The 14,444-nt window shown below is 40.8% G+C and overlaps 1 protein-coding gene across 4 annotated transcripts in view; it reads left to right on the plus strand.

The window, feature by feature from the left end:
* ZNF827 (zinc finger protein 827) overlaps positions 1–14,444 on the plus strand; it is a 146,264-nt gene that overhangs the window by 56,080 nt on the left and 75,740 nt on the right. For all 4 annotated transcript variants that reach the window (XM_039876027.1, XM_039876026.1, XM_039876025.1 and 1 more), the window contains one exon: positions 3,592–3,825. In XM_039876027.1, the coding sequence (XP_039731961.1) occupies positions 3,592–3,825 (234 nt within the window). The remainder of the gene's footprint in view (positions 1–3,591; positions 3,826–14,444) is intronic.

Genomic DNA, 14,444 nt, shown 5'->3' on the forward strand with positions numbered 1-14,444 from the left:
GCTTTTAGATAGCATCCACAGACGTCAAGGAAGGTGCTGTGAAAGTCTTTTTATGAATTAAATTCTATATGTGCACAAATCTTTTTGTTAGTAGTAAGAATGAAGTTCAAGACTATGCAGTGAGTCAGAATGATTACTTTTCTCCAGGCGTTCTCTAAAGAAAAAAGAAAACATCTTTTAATTCCACCTTTCTCTGTAGAAAATCTGGGGTTTTTTTGTTTTTTACTTTATAAAATGAAAAATGATGGCAATTATTCAGTCATGTTAATTTTAAAATAAAGGCTTTACATACTGTTCTCAGTGCAAATTTTTCTTGTAATTGAAAGAAAGCAGGGTAGCCTTCATATTTCTATTTTTACATCTTTTATTTAGATCCAAATGTTTAGGGAACCAAAACTTGAGCAAACAAGTGTCTCCCACATGTTTTTTTTGACATATCATTAGCTATGTATATATATACATATATATATTTGTCGCTATATTTACATTTCTCCACTACTTTACAAGTTTCATGTCATTCTTGACATTGTCAGAATGAAAACCAGGTAGAAAGTGCCTTGCAAATTTATAATTCAGCAACATACAGCTTGCCTGTTGTTTTTTAAAGTGTCTTATTGAAGATCCATTAAATCTGCGTTGTACTAACAACGCTAAATAGCTTGGTTTTTTTCTTAACTCTTACGTAGCATATCTTCTGACTGATGCTTCCAGAAGCTTCTTATATCCTCAGAGAATATAAGCATGATATTGCCCTCTCTAGAAGTTGGGATTTGCTTCTAGGGCCTCAATAGTTTCTTGTCTTTTTTCTAGCCTCAACTTAGAATTTTTTATAAGTTTTAAAATAGAAGATGCAGCACTGAAACAATTTTTTAAAAACCTAATCATTCACTTTCTATTATTCCTTCCCAAGGAATTAAAGTTACAGACATAATAGATTACACACCATTTAATTACACTGTCGTGACTAACCAGAAAGCTCTTGAGAAAGGGTTTTCTGAAGGTTCTGGAAGAAGAGTTTGGGGTCAGAGAAGCTTTAGAAGGTTGTTAGCAAAACCCCAGGAGGTGGTTGAAAGAGCAGAGAAGCACTAAATAAACAAAGTCCTATTAGGAGCTACCTTCTTGGTAGAGGCTGGAAATTTGTACTTGTTGCAGATTGCTCTAGAGACCGTCTTTGGTTCAGATTCTGATGGCATTGTCCCCAAAGGGCTAGATTTTAAGCACTTTCCTTGATGTCTGGATGCCTTTAGTAATGCCAGAGTTCAAGTAATTACTCAGAGACACCTCAGTAGGTGCTGCAGAAGAGCTTTTAACTTTATCTCTAAGGCCTTATCCCCAGCCTAACAACGATCAGACCCAGGGAAAGCACTTCTGATTTTGCCCTTGGTGGAGTATTTTGAGATTCTTAGTTTTTGTTTACCACGGGTAATAGTGGAGTGCCATCCAATGTCACTAACTTGTGGCCAACGTATTTTATTCATCAAAAAAAAAATGTATATATATAATATATATAACACCTACTATGTGCTGGACACTGTTCTGGGCACTCAAGATCCATCAGCATTAAAAAAAAAAAAAAAGATAATTGCCTTCATGAAGAACAGACCATAAATGGTTAACAAATAAGAAAATTATATGGTATGTGATTAGTCTGTTTGGGCTGCCATAACAAAATACCACAGACTGAGTGGCCGAAACAACAGAAATTTATTTCTCACAGTTGTGGAGGCTGGAGGTCCAAGATCAGGGTGTCCGCTGGTATGGTTTCTCCTGAGGCCTCTCTCTCCTCGGCTTGATGATGGCCACCTTCTCGCCGTGTCCTCACGTGTTTCTCTTTTCATGAGGACGGCAGTCATGTTGGATTACCTCCCTATCTCCAGATACAATCACAACGGGGATTAGGTTTTGATATATGAATTTGGGGGAGGGGAAACAATTCAATCCATAACAGTATGTTATCAGGGGATATATATTTGGAGGAAAAAAAGGAAGATTAGAGTCGGGTACGAGAGATTGGGAGTATTGTGGGGGCGGGGGTTGCAGTTTTCACAAGGTAGATTAGACTTCATTGAGAAAGTGGTATTTTAGCGGAGACTTGAAGGTCAACCTACATGCAAGTGTCATTATGACACAGGGCCCGGAAGTGGAGCCGCGGTATGGTAGAGGCAGGTGAGGGTCATAGGGTGGAAGCCCGTGGACCTCAGTTCCAGTTCTAGCCCTTCCTCTTTCTGGTAGCAAAACTTTCAAATGTCACATTGATCCCCTAGAGTACAGTTTCCAAATATGCCGACTTGTATGAATTTGTGATTCCAGAATATCCATGCTTAGAGAGGCATGATGTAGGAAGAAAGGACTTTGTGTTTGTGTAGTGGCCAGAGGCAAGGGGTGATAGGTGTTTGCTGTGGGGAGTTATTTTCTTCTTTTTATTTGTTAGGCAGAGACGGGCTTAAAGTTCATTCTAATAAGTGTTACTAAGAACTCTGTATTAGGATGGGATCTTCTTGCAAGACAAACACACCCAGTATAAGAAACCTAAAGTTCCTACCACATGGCCCTTTAAAGTGGAGCAAGATGCCTATGAAAGCGACAAGTGGTGGGAGAGGATGCTTGCCTTCCTTCTTGGTCTTTCCTGTTAGCTTAGTGGGTGAAGACGTGGTATGATGTAGCCCAGCCACAGACTCCATCCCATAATAGGCCAGTGAGCTCTGCCCTGACCACATACTCCACACCAGCCCACCGTGCTAAAAATGGAAAAAGGACATAAGTGGAAAAACTGGTGAAATCTGAAGAAAACCCGGAGTTTAGATCATAGTAATGTGAATTTCTTCGTTCTGACGAATGCATCGTGGTTGTAGACGATGTCGCCATCAGAGAACGCAGGGTGAAGGCGATGTGGGAACTGTTCGAGCCATCCCTGCAACTGCTCTGCAAATCTAAAATTTTTCCAAAATAAAATTTTATTTTTTAAAAATGCTTATCGTGGTCTCAGAGATGACCTGGACTACAGACATGGACCCAAAAAACAAAGCCAAATACATGCCCCTGTTTACGGGTCAGTGGTGGCTTATAAGAAGGCAAAGCGATATATTTCTCGTCTGAGCTTTTCTCTCTGGCAAATTCTCCATCCTCACTTTACACCCCACCTCAGGTTTTCACTTTGGATATTCCCTCTGACTCATGTTTGTATTCAATATTTTATGGCAGAATAACTGCCTGAAGGCATTATTCTATAATAGGATTAGGGAGGGAGAATACAAACAGGTCAGGGAGGCAGCAGCATCTACAGGAAGGAAGATGTAGAGGGAAACCAAGGAGAAAGTGCCCGAACACTTTGTAGAGGCGGCGCTGCCTAAAATAGGATAGGTCCGAAAGGTTCAGAAGCCCACACGCTCGTGGAGTGTTTTGTGTTTTTGTGCCCAGAGCTCAGTGATTTTGATTAGGTCGTGGTCCCTCCTGCTGTTAACAATATGTGATTGTACATCCATACTTCATTAAGGTGGGGGCAGCTAAGAGGGCGAGCGGCCTTTTATGTGTGTGTGTATATATATGTGTGTGTGTGTATATATGTATATAATCCCTTTCTTCTTTTGATAGCTGCAAATCAGAAGGAGCCCATGAATCTTAACTTTAAAGTGAAAGAGGAGCCTAAAGAAGAGGAGGCCCTCAGTGCCGCCTTGCCTCGGTCCAGCTATGTGTTTAGCCCAGAAACTGAAGTGCCAGCCCCAAGCATCTCTGAGGACACACTAAAGCCCCAGGAAGGGAAAGGGAATGTGCTAAGGCGGGATATGTCAGTCAAAGCAGCATCTGAACTTCTCATGAAACTATCAGGTACTTGATTTATTCTAAAATGTTCACGTTCTGATCATTTCACTTGCACGCCAACTGGGCTGCTTCCTGCATGAGTTATAATTAGCCGAGCGGTGGCAATATCACATTATCGCGGTGAATTCAGGAATGATTGGATTACTTGACTTAAGTTCCTGTGTTGTGTGTGTGAATTTGTTTGCAGATGTTAGCTGTGTACCTGTCCTGTTAAACGCAGCCTTTTTTTTCTGAATATGACTGCAAATTGTTGGAAAACTGCTGCTTTCTAAGATGATGCAGGTCATAATTTTAAATTGGTTCTAATGACATTCAAAGCACTTTTGCTCATTGATCGAAATATCTATTTTTTCCTAATAGAAGACCTTGCATTTTTTGCGTTTATACTTTCCATCCATTAAAAAACATTTTTCTTAATATAATTTGAAATTCATGTACTTTGGATTCTTTTCCATTCAGTCTCCTATCTGCCCTATCCCCTTTGGAACAGATAAACATTTAGTGTCTTTTAAATTCAAAGGTATGACTCTCAGAACATGGAAAGAAAGTTATATCAATAGTAACATTTACCAATTTGTATCCCATCCTTAGTTCACGACTGTTTAAAGGTAAGTTTTAGAAACTATATTCAAAATGTTAATGTGAATCAAAAGCTATTTTCAGCTTGTAATTTGCTGTGCTTGGAGGATGAAAGCGATCTCTGCCTGAAGGGGCTTTCTTCCCTGTGTAATTTCATAAGCGATTCAGACTGTTTTTGGTTGATTAGTAGGTTGGAAGGTAGGAAATTAATAGTGGGTAACTCAGAGTCATTATATCAGAACAGTTGAAATTCCTGTATTTGCCAGTTGGTGGGGTTAAGAATTCTTTGGTGTTAATTCAAAACACACTGGAACTTCAGGGGAACATGATTTGTTATGGATAAAGCATAATTCAATTATTATAGCCTATTGTAACCCATTTTCCTAAACTTTGCAATGATAGCACAGCTTCTCCTATGTAAATGGGAGGTCCGCCAACTCAACAACAAACAGTCCAGTGAAAAAATGGGGCAGAAGACCTGAATAGATAGGTATTTCTCCAAAGAGGACATACAGATGGCCAACAGACATATGAAAAGGTGCTCAAGGTCACGAATCATCAGAGAAATGCAAATTAAAACCACAATGAGATTTTACCTCACACCTTTCAAAATCGCTATCATCAGTAAATCAAAAAACAAGCGTTGGCGAGGATGAAGAGAGAAGGGAACCTTTGTCCACTACCGGTGGGACTGCAAATTGGAAAACAGTTTGGAGGTTCCTTAAAAAATTAAAAATAGAACTGTCTTTTGACCCAGCAATTGTACTTTTGGGTACTTATCCAAAGAAAACCAAAACACTAGTTTGTAAAGATCTATGTACCCCTAAGTTCACGGCAGCGCTATTCACAGTAGCCAAGATACCAAAGCAACCTAATTGCCCATTAAGTAGATGATTGGATAAAGTTTACGGTTCATATATACAATGGAATATTACTCAGCCATAAAAAAACCCGAAATCTTATTATTTGCAACAACGTGGATGGACCTAGAGGGTATTATGCTGAGTGAAATAAGTCAGAGAGAAAAAGATGAATACCATATGATTTTACTTTTATGTGGAATCTAAGGAACAAAAGAAACAAACAAACTAAACAAAAACAGACTCACAGATACAGAGAACAAACTGGTGATTACCAGAAGGGAGGGAGATGGGAGGACTGGGTGAAAAAGGTAAAGGGATGAAGAAGTATAAATGAATTACAAAACAGCCACAGGATGTAGCGTAGGGCATAGGGAATATCGTCAATATTATTGTAATGGCTGTGTGTAGACCCAGATGGGTGCCAGAGTAATCGGGGGGATCACTTCATAAATTATAATAAATGTCTAGCCATTGTACTGTATATCCGAAACTAATATAAAATCATTTTAAAAATAAATGGGAGGTCTGGCAAGATTGTGCTGATTGCTGAAAGCTTAAAAAAATGTTCAAGCCAACATCTTTTCATATAGCTGGACCCTCCTCCCTCTTGTGTCAAAAGGCCTCGGTGGTGTACAGTAATCTGTCTGTTGGTTTTTCAGTCAATTCATAAAGGCCACATAGCTCTCTGATTCTTTCCCATAAGATAGGCTTTTACATTACAGTGCCTTTAACTCCTCTCCGACAGTGATTTTTGTCCCCTCCTGATAGTAAGATTCTAGTATATAATATTTCTATTTCAGAGTTTGCTGTGCAGCCACTATTTAAGCAGAGAAAGCTGGGATGGCACCGAAAGGTACTATGCAAACAGGAGGTTTCAGGAAAGATGATGTTCTTTCAGGAAAACATTTATCTTAATCCTTTGTGGATGATGCGATTTGAGACAATGAAGTAGGAAATCATTTCCTAGATAATGAGGTCCCTCAAATAGAATACAGCTATGCAGCCATGCACATTGGACGATATTTGTAGACAGCATGGCCTTTCTGTTTATGTTGAGTTTTATGGAGTCCTTGTGCTGCGGGCTTCAACAATAGCTGAATGGATGACACAAGGGTATCTGGCCTGTTTCGTGGTGGCGAGGTGAAAACTTGTTTAAAGACTAAGATAACTTTTTTTTTTCTGTCTTGAAAAGATTCCCCAGCATTCTAGATGCAAGAGACCTAGGTCAAAAAAATATATATCACTCTCCAGATGCTTATGTCTAGTCAGGGGAAAATCCAGGGCAAAAGAGTTCGTTCAGTACGCGACTGGCCCTGGGAACTCTGTACTCCCGCTCTCTAGCAGACTGGGGTCAGGTAAACTGAAGAAGTCTCCAAATCAGTCCTGAGAATAGGCGTGTGACTTAAATACACATGTTTCTTCAGTCCTAAGCTGCAGGATAAAGTGGACTCACCCTTTATTAGGGTTAAAGTGGACAGTGGAGTTCCTAATCACGGATAGATCAGTGCGTGCGCCTGGAAGAAGGAAGTTGTGAGGAAAACCTTCCTATGCTGTCTCTCCTTGAGGTCTAACGTTAGCGTTTTCGATGTTCGTGTCCTGAAAGACACTGAAGTGCAGGACTTGTCAGTGCCTTCAGACTCCCTTTTCCATGGTATTTCCTGTCCCTCTGTGGTCGAGAGTAGTGGTGTGTTTCCCAAGGCATCTCTCCGTGCAGGTTAGGCAGGGTGCACCTCGCCTGACCCCCAAAGCCTCTGCGGGCATTCCTGTGAACGGGAGTCCCGGTTGCTTCCTGCCTCTATAATGTTTGTTTATAGTCGTCTGTCCTGCTAGGGGAAATCCTTCTGGTCAGGAAGAGTTGGGTGAGAAAAGAGTGTCCCATGCATTATCATACACTTTTTTTCCCCCTTCTTTCTGTTTGGACCCAAGAGATAGCCCAGTTGTAGAATAAAAGGATTTTTCATCTCTGTTACTTATTGCCTGGGGAATGGAAGCTGTGATCTACAGTAGTTTAGGCCCGTTCAGTCTTTTCAATGAATTAGTTGGAGGAAACCAGTCGATAATTTTGGCTGCTTCATTTCCAGTTTTAATTTATGTCAACTCCTTAACAATGGATGATGGGCACATGGCCCAGACAAATATCATATGAAACTTTCCTACGAGGAGAAACCTCTGTCAGTGTATTGTTTTCCAAATCGACATTAACGTTTTATGGGAAAAACACAGATGAGTTAGAGACTAGACTAAATTTTTCATTAACTGTGTGTTTGGGAAAATCTGAGTTTTCTTCCTTCCTGTGGATCCAGTTCTATTTCCAGTTGTTAATTGGGAAGTCAAATGCCTGACAGCTGGGCCAAGTAAACCGATTTCCATAAAGAAAGCAACCCACTCTGAGGGAACCACTGGATTTCTGTGACTACCTGGTGCTATGTGACACGATGCGGCCAAAATAATCAGACTTTTCTGCTAAGCGTAGAGTTGCCAAAGAAAATGTACGGAAGTCTTGATTTTAAGGAGGCCCAAATCATGAAGTTCAATACAGAGGATATATAACATTAAACAGGCTATTAAATTCTTGTTTTGCAATGTCTAGTGACATCACAAACTTAGGGAACAGATATGTTACCACAGATATGACTTAATGCTAAAAGTGACACAAGATTTTATCTGCCTTATCTCTATTGTGTTTTAAGAGAAGTAATTAGACTCAGAGATAAAGAAATGCATTCTTCTTTCCTTGGGGAGTCACATGTTTACATGGGAATGCATATATAATACACACCATTATATGCTTGAACCTAGAAGTAGAGCATAAGAATGCCATTTAAAAACGTGAATTGCACAAAAATAAGTAGCTGGAAAGCTGGAGCTATTCAGAAACATTATTGAAAAATTAAACATTTAAATTCATCTAACATAGTAAATAAAACTTCATATTTAGACCCCAATTTGAAACACATCTATTGGTGTTCTTATTTCTTTGCTCAAAAAAAGAAACCAAATGGATTTATATTCATTTCTAATCTGTATTCTTTTATCTCTGCCTAGTTTTGGAGAGAAGTATACATTATAACTGCCTCTTGTGGAGGAATCCAGGCAGGCCTCGATTTGATGTGCGTGGTGATGTAGGCTTCAGAGAATCACCCAAGTCAGCCAGGGCTTCGGCTGTGAGTTATTCAGAAGCAGGTAAACTCGGGTAGGAAGACGTTTTAAGGTGAAGTTAATCTCTTGAGTGAACTGAAGCAGGGAGGAAAGGTACCTAAAAACTGACCTCATTAACAGTTTAAGTTAAGGCCCTTTTGCTTGTGAATAACAAATCTTCTTGAACCAGTTTAGACAAGAACAGGGAATTTAATAGAAGATAGAGGTTTGGGATCGACTTATAGAATGAACCCAAGGGCAGAGATGCAACAGGGCCTCAGTCCTCCACTGAAGCCAGAGATGGGAGAGCCGTGTGGGACCCGGGGGGCTGTCACCCTCCACCTTGTCCTTGCTTCTCTGTGTGCATACAGATGGACTTTTCCTGTTACCTAGGTGGAAAATGGCCATTGCCATCTGCTTCTGAGTTCAAAAGAGCAGCTAGACAGAGATTTCTTAGTCCCAATTCCAGCTGATTGCCCGATTGGGACCCACCAGAGGGACACTTCTGTATCTAGGACAGTCATGTAGGATTGCTGGCAGGAGAAGAATCCCCAGAAATAGATCTTGGGTGGGTAAGAGTGAGGGTGATGTGAGACTAGGAAGAGAAACTAAATGCACGAACCACAAACGCTGAGGAGCAGATGCGGTCATTGCTGTTATTTAGATACTAAATGTAAATGTGTTTGGCCTTTGGGTGATGCTTGCTCTTCCTCTCTGGTAGACTCCCAGAGAAGACCTGCCCTGCCGGGACTTTGCCTAGCCAGCCCCAGCAGAATCAGCATGTATTGGCGAGGGCAGGGAAGTATTAGAAAGACAAATTCCCAAACCCTACTCTGGACCTAGCCGAAACCCTGAGATTTTTACAGGCCCTGCAAGGGATTCTGACACTGTTTCGAGAAGCACCGAGCTAAGCAAATGGTTAACTAAAGAAATAAGTTTCGTCCACCTGAAAAGAATGCCTTAGGTTGAAGCTGACAGAGAACAAAGCTCTATTAAATGCACATTTTACTTTTTAAAAAGAACCATCTCTCTTCGGCGGAGATTCTTTTTTTATTTATTATGAAATAATGGTATCTGGGAACCGTTTTTATAAGGGCACATGTACCTAATAAATCAAGAATGTGTTGGTTATGAGCCTCAGATAGTACTACTATTTTCAATGTTCTTTGCTATTGAATTTCATGATTGTTCCTGGGCAATGCTGGCATCCTTTTAGGAGAAAAAAGCTTCCCCAACCAGAACCCCAACAAATCAAAGACCATGTCAAGGATTCTTCTATTCAAAAGAATTCCTTGAGACAAATTAGAGATTCTAGCTACAAAATTTCTCAGGGGAGAAATTATTTAGTGTTTTATTCGGTATATCTCCCTTGGAAAATTGTAGTCTATCAAACTTTATTAGCAGTAGGACTTTAGTAATAATCTACAAGAGTGGAAAATAACTGTTTTCATTTTATATTGCTGTCATCTCACATTTGCCTGCTTCAAACTTATAAGTTATCCAATTAAGTGGAGAGAACATGGGGGCCCTTGTTGTATCATTCCTTGTGATTCTATTGACTTACGTGTGGGTGAGCATAGAGCTCACTTCTAAACTGAACAGGTAGACATGTTAGCAAAGCTCTGTCCATGAGTTAAAGAGTAATTTAGAAGTATCAGTAGAAAAATATTTAGTTTATTTATTTTATTAATATGTCTATTTTTTACATTGTCATGTATGGTACTGAAGACGTTGAGAGCAGAAAACTGTCAAAATGGCATAGTCTAAATCAGTCCAAAATTGAAAAATACTTTTTTTCCACATCAACTTCTTTTGAGCACTTGGAGAAATGTATTAAACCCAGTACTCTACTTTTCTAAAAATTTATGTATTTTAGATTGTTATGCTTTAGAGAGGACATCTCCATTGATTTTTTAAAACATCTTTATTAAGATATAATTTACATACCATATAATTTATCCATTTAAAGTGTACAACTCTGGTTTTTTGTATATTTAGAGTTGTGCCTCCATTGCCACGTCTAATGACGGAACATTTTCATCATCCCAGAATCAAACTATACCTGTTAGCAGTCCCTCCTTATCCCCTCAGCTCTACCTCCAGCCCTAGATAACTATTTATTATCTGTTTCAGTAACTTGTCCTGTTTGCACATTTCACGTGAATGAAATCATACAATATGTGCTTTTTTGTAACTAGCTCGTTTCACTTAATACAGTGTTTTCAAGATTCATCTATATTGTTACATGTATCAGTACTTTATTCCTTTTCATGGCTGGATAATATTCCATTGGCTATTAGTAGAATGGATATAACAACAATATAATATTAATTTTATGCGTGGTATGAAATGGATCCAGCACATTTTGAGGAACTGCTACGCTGTTTCCCAAAGCAGCTGTACCATTTTACTTCCCTACCAACAATGTATGAGTTCTAATTTTTTCTTATTCTTGCCAAAATTCATTACTGTCTCTTTTTTATTATAGCCATCATACTAGGTGTGAACTAGTATTTCACGATGGTTCTGATTTGCATTTCTCTGATGACTAATGATGTGCATGTTTTCATGTGCTTATTGACCATTTGTATATCTTCTCTGGAAATGTGTCTATTCAAGTGCTTTTCTAATTGAGTTATTTATCTTTCTATTTTTGAGCTGTAGACATTCCTTATATGTTTCAGATATAAGTCCCTCCTCAGTATATGATTTTCAAACATTTCCTCCCATTCTGCTGATTATCTTTTCACTTGCTTGATGGTATTATTTGCAGCACAAAAGGTTTTAATTTTGATGTAGTCCAATTTATGTCTTTTCTTTTGTTGTTTGTGATAATTGTGGAATTATCGTATTTTCCATTATTCAAAAATTATGTAAAATGCAGACTTAATATTAAAATGAAAACCTCTCTTTACTTATATTAGCACAGTATTTAATTTCAGTTATGAAATTGCAGTAATTTGGAGGACTCGTTCTGAGAGCGGAATCATCATATTATGAAACCTAATTTATTGAATAAATACTGTCACAGTGGCATTGACCCCTCTGATTTCTGTATTTACTATAGCATTCTGTACTTCAGCTCATGGCAAAGAATATTAGTATGTCAATAATTTAAAATGACTTATAATGAATGTGACCAACAATGACCTTACAACTAATTGGCCAGATGACTTTCCTTATTGCCATATATATCCTAAGCAACTCTCAGGATATATGGGAAAGTTAAATCTAAGTAAGGTATTAGACTCTTTTTTTAGCACTTGAAAACTCAGTGAGACTCGAAGATATTTGGAGTGCGAAAACTGTATCTCATACAAACAGGGAATAGATCACCTTAATAAGATGAAAATGTGACATGTTTATAGACCCAGAGAGTTCTGGAAGGTCTAGATCTCGTTAAGCTCAGAGGATAGGAAGCGGTGTTATTTACCTGACCGTTTAGGCAGAATGGAATCTGAAATAGCCGCACACGGCTCCGGAAGGGCCACCCTTCTCCCAGCAAGAAGAGGGGACCCGCCTCTAACAGCCTCTCCCATGTAATTGGCATTACCCCCTGTTTACTTTGTACCCCCACACGCAGCTTCCTAATCCTCGAGCCCACACACCTGAATGGCAGCTGCTGTTTTCCCCACTTCACGCGGGAGCCCTCCCAGCTCCCACCCCCGGGGCCAGTGCCCCTGCGCCCCGTTTTGCCCTCAGAGCCCTCACCCCACTGCCACTCTTTGGCTTTCTCGACCGGACTTTCTCCACCTCCCACCCTGAGGTGGGGGCCTCCGAAAGGCCGGACGCAGAGGGCTCTTGTTTTATTATCTTCTCCCTGTTGCATAGCTGCACAAGTTAATGGAGCCGTGGAGATTTGTGTTGTCTTGTGCTCCCAGAAACCAGGCAAGAACTCTGCAAGGAATTTCGTGTGCCCCACCATCGTTCGAGATTCCTTTTCTGTTTGGCTGGACCTGAGGTGGGAGGGATTTGGTGACGGCTGTCAGGTTGAGGGTAGGACTGTGGGGCAGGGGGTGCAGGGTGAGGCCGAGGAGCTTCCACATCCTCCTTCACAATGCTGAGCAAGAGAATTAAGAACGGCCCTTAGGAAATGTGTTTGCAGGTGGGGACAGTACGCCCTCCTCCTATATTCCTGTGTCATTTTCTGTTTTCTGGTGTAAATGACTAGAGGTTCTCCACCACACGGATCGTGGCACAAACAGAGGAGCCATCCGTAAATACTATTTGATGGCGACATCTCTAAGAAATTTATTTTCTAGAGGGATCCAATTTCAGTGTGGATGCAAATATTTGAGTAACCAGTCAAACATTCTGTTCCTTTTTTCACTCAAAGGATAAATTTCCCTGCCAGACAGAGGCTATGCACCTTATCCACGCATTCGAATTGTCTACACCATTCTAGCTTTTTATGGTTCCTCCCCCCAGACTTTTTGGCTATAATACTACCACAGTATTATACTACCACAGTATATGGGCTTGTGAGGGAGAGCACAGCCATTCTTGTTCTCAAGAGATCTAAAACGTTCTCATTCCACGATGGTTTTTCTTCTCCTAGCCATATTGACCTTTCACCTTTAATGTATTCACGTCAAAGAAGGGGAACGTTTGCGTGTGTAATTAAACCCCATGGATTCTGTGCCCTCTGGGTGCAGGCTGGTGTCACAAACCAATCTCTGGAGAAGGGAGTCGTCTCCCCACTGCCAGGGGGCCTGTTGGCCGTGCCACGTCCCACCCAGAGTGTGTGGCTGCTGGACAGTGTGCCCAGCCTGAGGGCGGTAGGGCCCTTCCGCTGGGCTGAGCAGGGGGAGCGTCCGTATCAGTCCAAGAATGGAACACTTTCATGAAGAGAACTGTTTCTCCCTTATGGCTTCTGTTATTCTTATAGGACGACAAAGGTTTGAGAAGTATTTTCTCTTTACCGCAGCGTGAGGACCTGTGGCATTCTTTGTGGAGGGTTCTTGGTCTGTCTTCCTAATAATTCTTCTCTTTACTCCATCCATATATATTTTCCCCACATTTAAGCCACCTTGAGTTTGTGCTGGGAGTTGATTTACTTCTTATTTTCTAAATATGGGGTAGCAGCTGGAATCGGGCACTTCTCCTGGCTCCCCACGGCTTGCTGTATGCTCGTATCATTGATCTCCACAGCTGGAACAGTGGGGGAGGCGATAGAAATACATGTGATCCGCCACGTTTTATCTTAGTTCTAAAATCGGCTGGGGAGGGTTCCTCACTTCCTAGTACTACCATCATTACCCCATAAACACATAAACGTATGCATACAGTTCCCCGTCGTCGCTAACAGACATCCTACCATCTCGGAGTCGGGACGTTCGTGGGGACAGCCTTACTGGAGGCGTCCTGTGGTCCATGCACGTGTTGCCAAATGTACACGTAACAGACCCCGGGGTCAAGAGGGACAGAGGCCCGCAGCAGAGCCGAAGGATCAGTGAGAACGAATGGAGAAATTGCGCCGATTCGGGGGGACTTATTCTGAGAGAGGAATCGTCATGCCTTGCTCTGTGTGTTTGAATATTGGGTAAGAACCTTCTCTTGGAATTCATCAATGCTTATTTCGTCAGCATACCGGGTAACATGTGGATAACACTTATTTTCCATCTGCGCTTTTTCAAAAGAGCTGTAAGGAATAAAGAAGAAAACTAGGAAACTAGGAGAATAATTCGGTCAAGGCAGATGGTTTCCCCTTTCAATTGCTTGTGCTAAAACCTTTTGCACCCTATTTATCCCATCCAAATACTGGTGAAAATATTTTCTCCTAAAATGTCCACATTAGGAACTCTTCCTCTCTGACTGTCGGCTTCTTTGGAGACTCACAGAGCTAAAGCATTCACCTTGCGTGTGACAGCGAGCGTTCGGGTGCTGTGGCCTGGTTCTCAGTTGAGGGGTGACCTCCTCCTATTTTCTTGTTCTTTACCACCTACTCCAGAGAGGACACAGGAACGGAGAGAGGAAGGGAAATTAAAATGAGTCACTTACTCTACTTGTAAGTAGCTTTTGATGGCAAAAAAAAATTGGACAAGA

This window comes from Pteropus medius, unplaced genomic scaffold (assembly GCF_902729225.1).
Source record: "Pteropus medius unplaced genomic scaffold, Ma_sr-lr_union100, whole genome shotgun sequence".
In the NCBI taxonomy this organism is placed as follows: Eukaryota; Metazoa; Chordata; class Mammalia; order Chiroptera; family Pteropodidae; genus Pteropus; species Pteropus medius.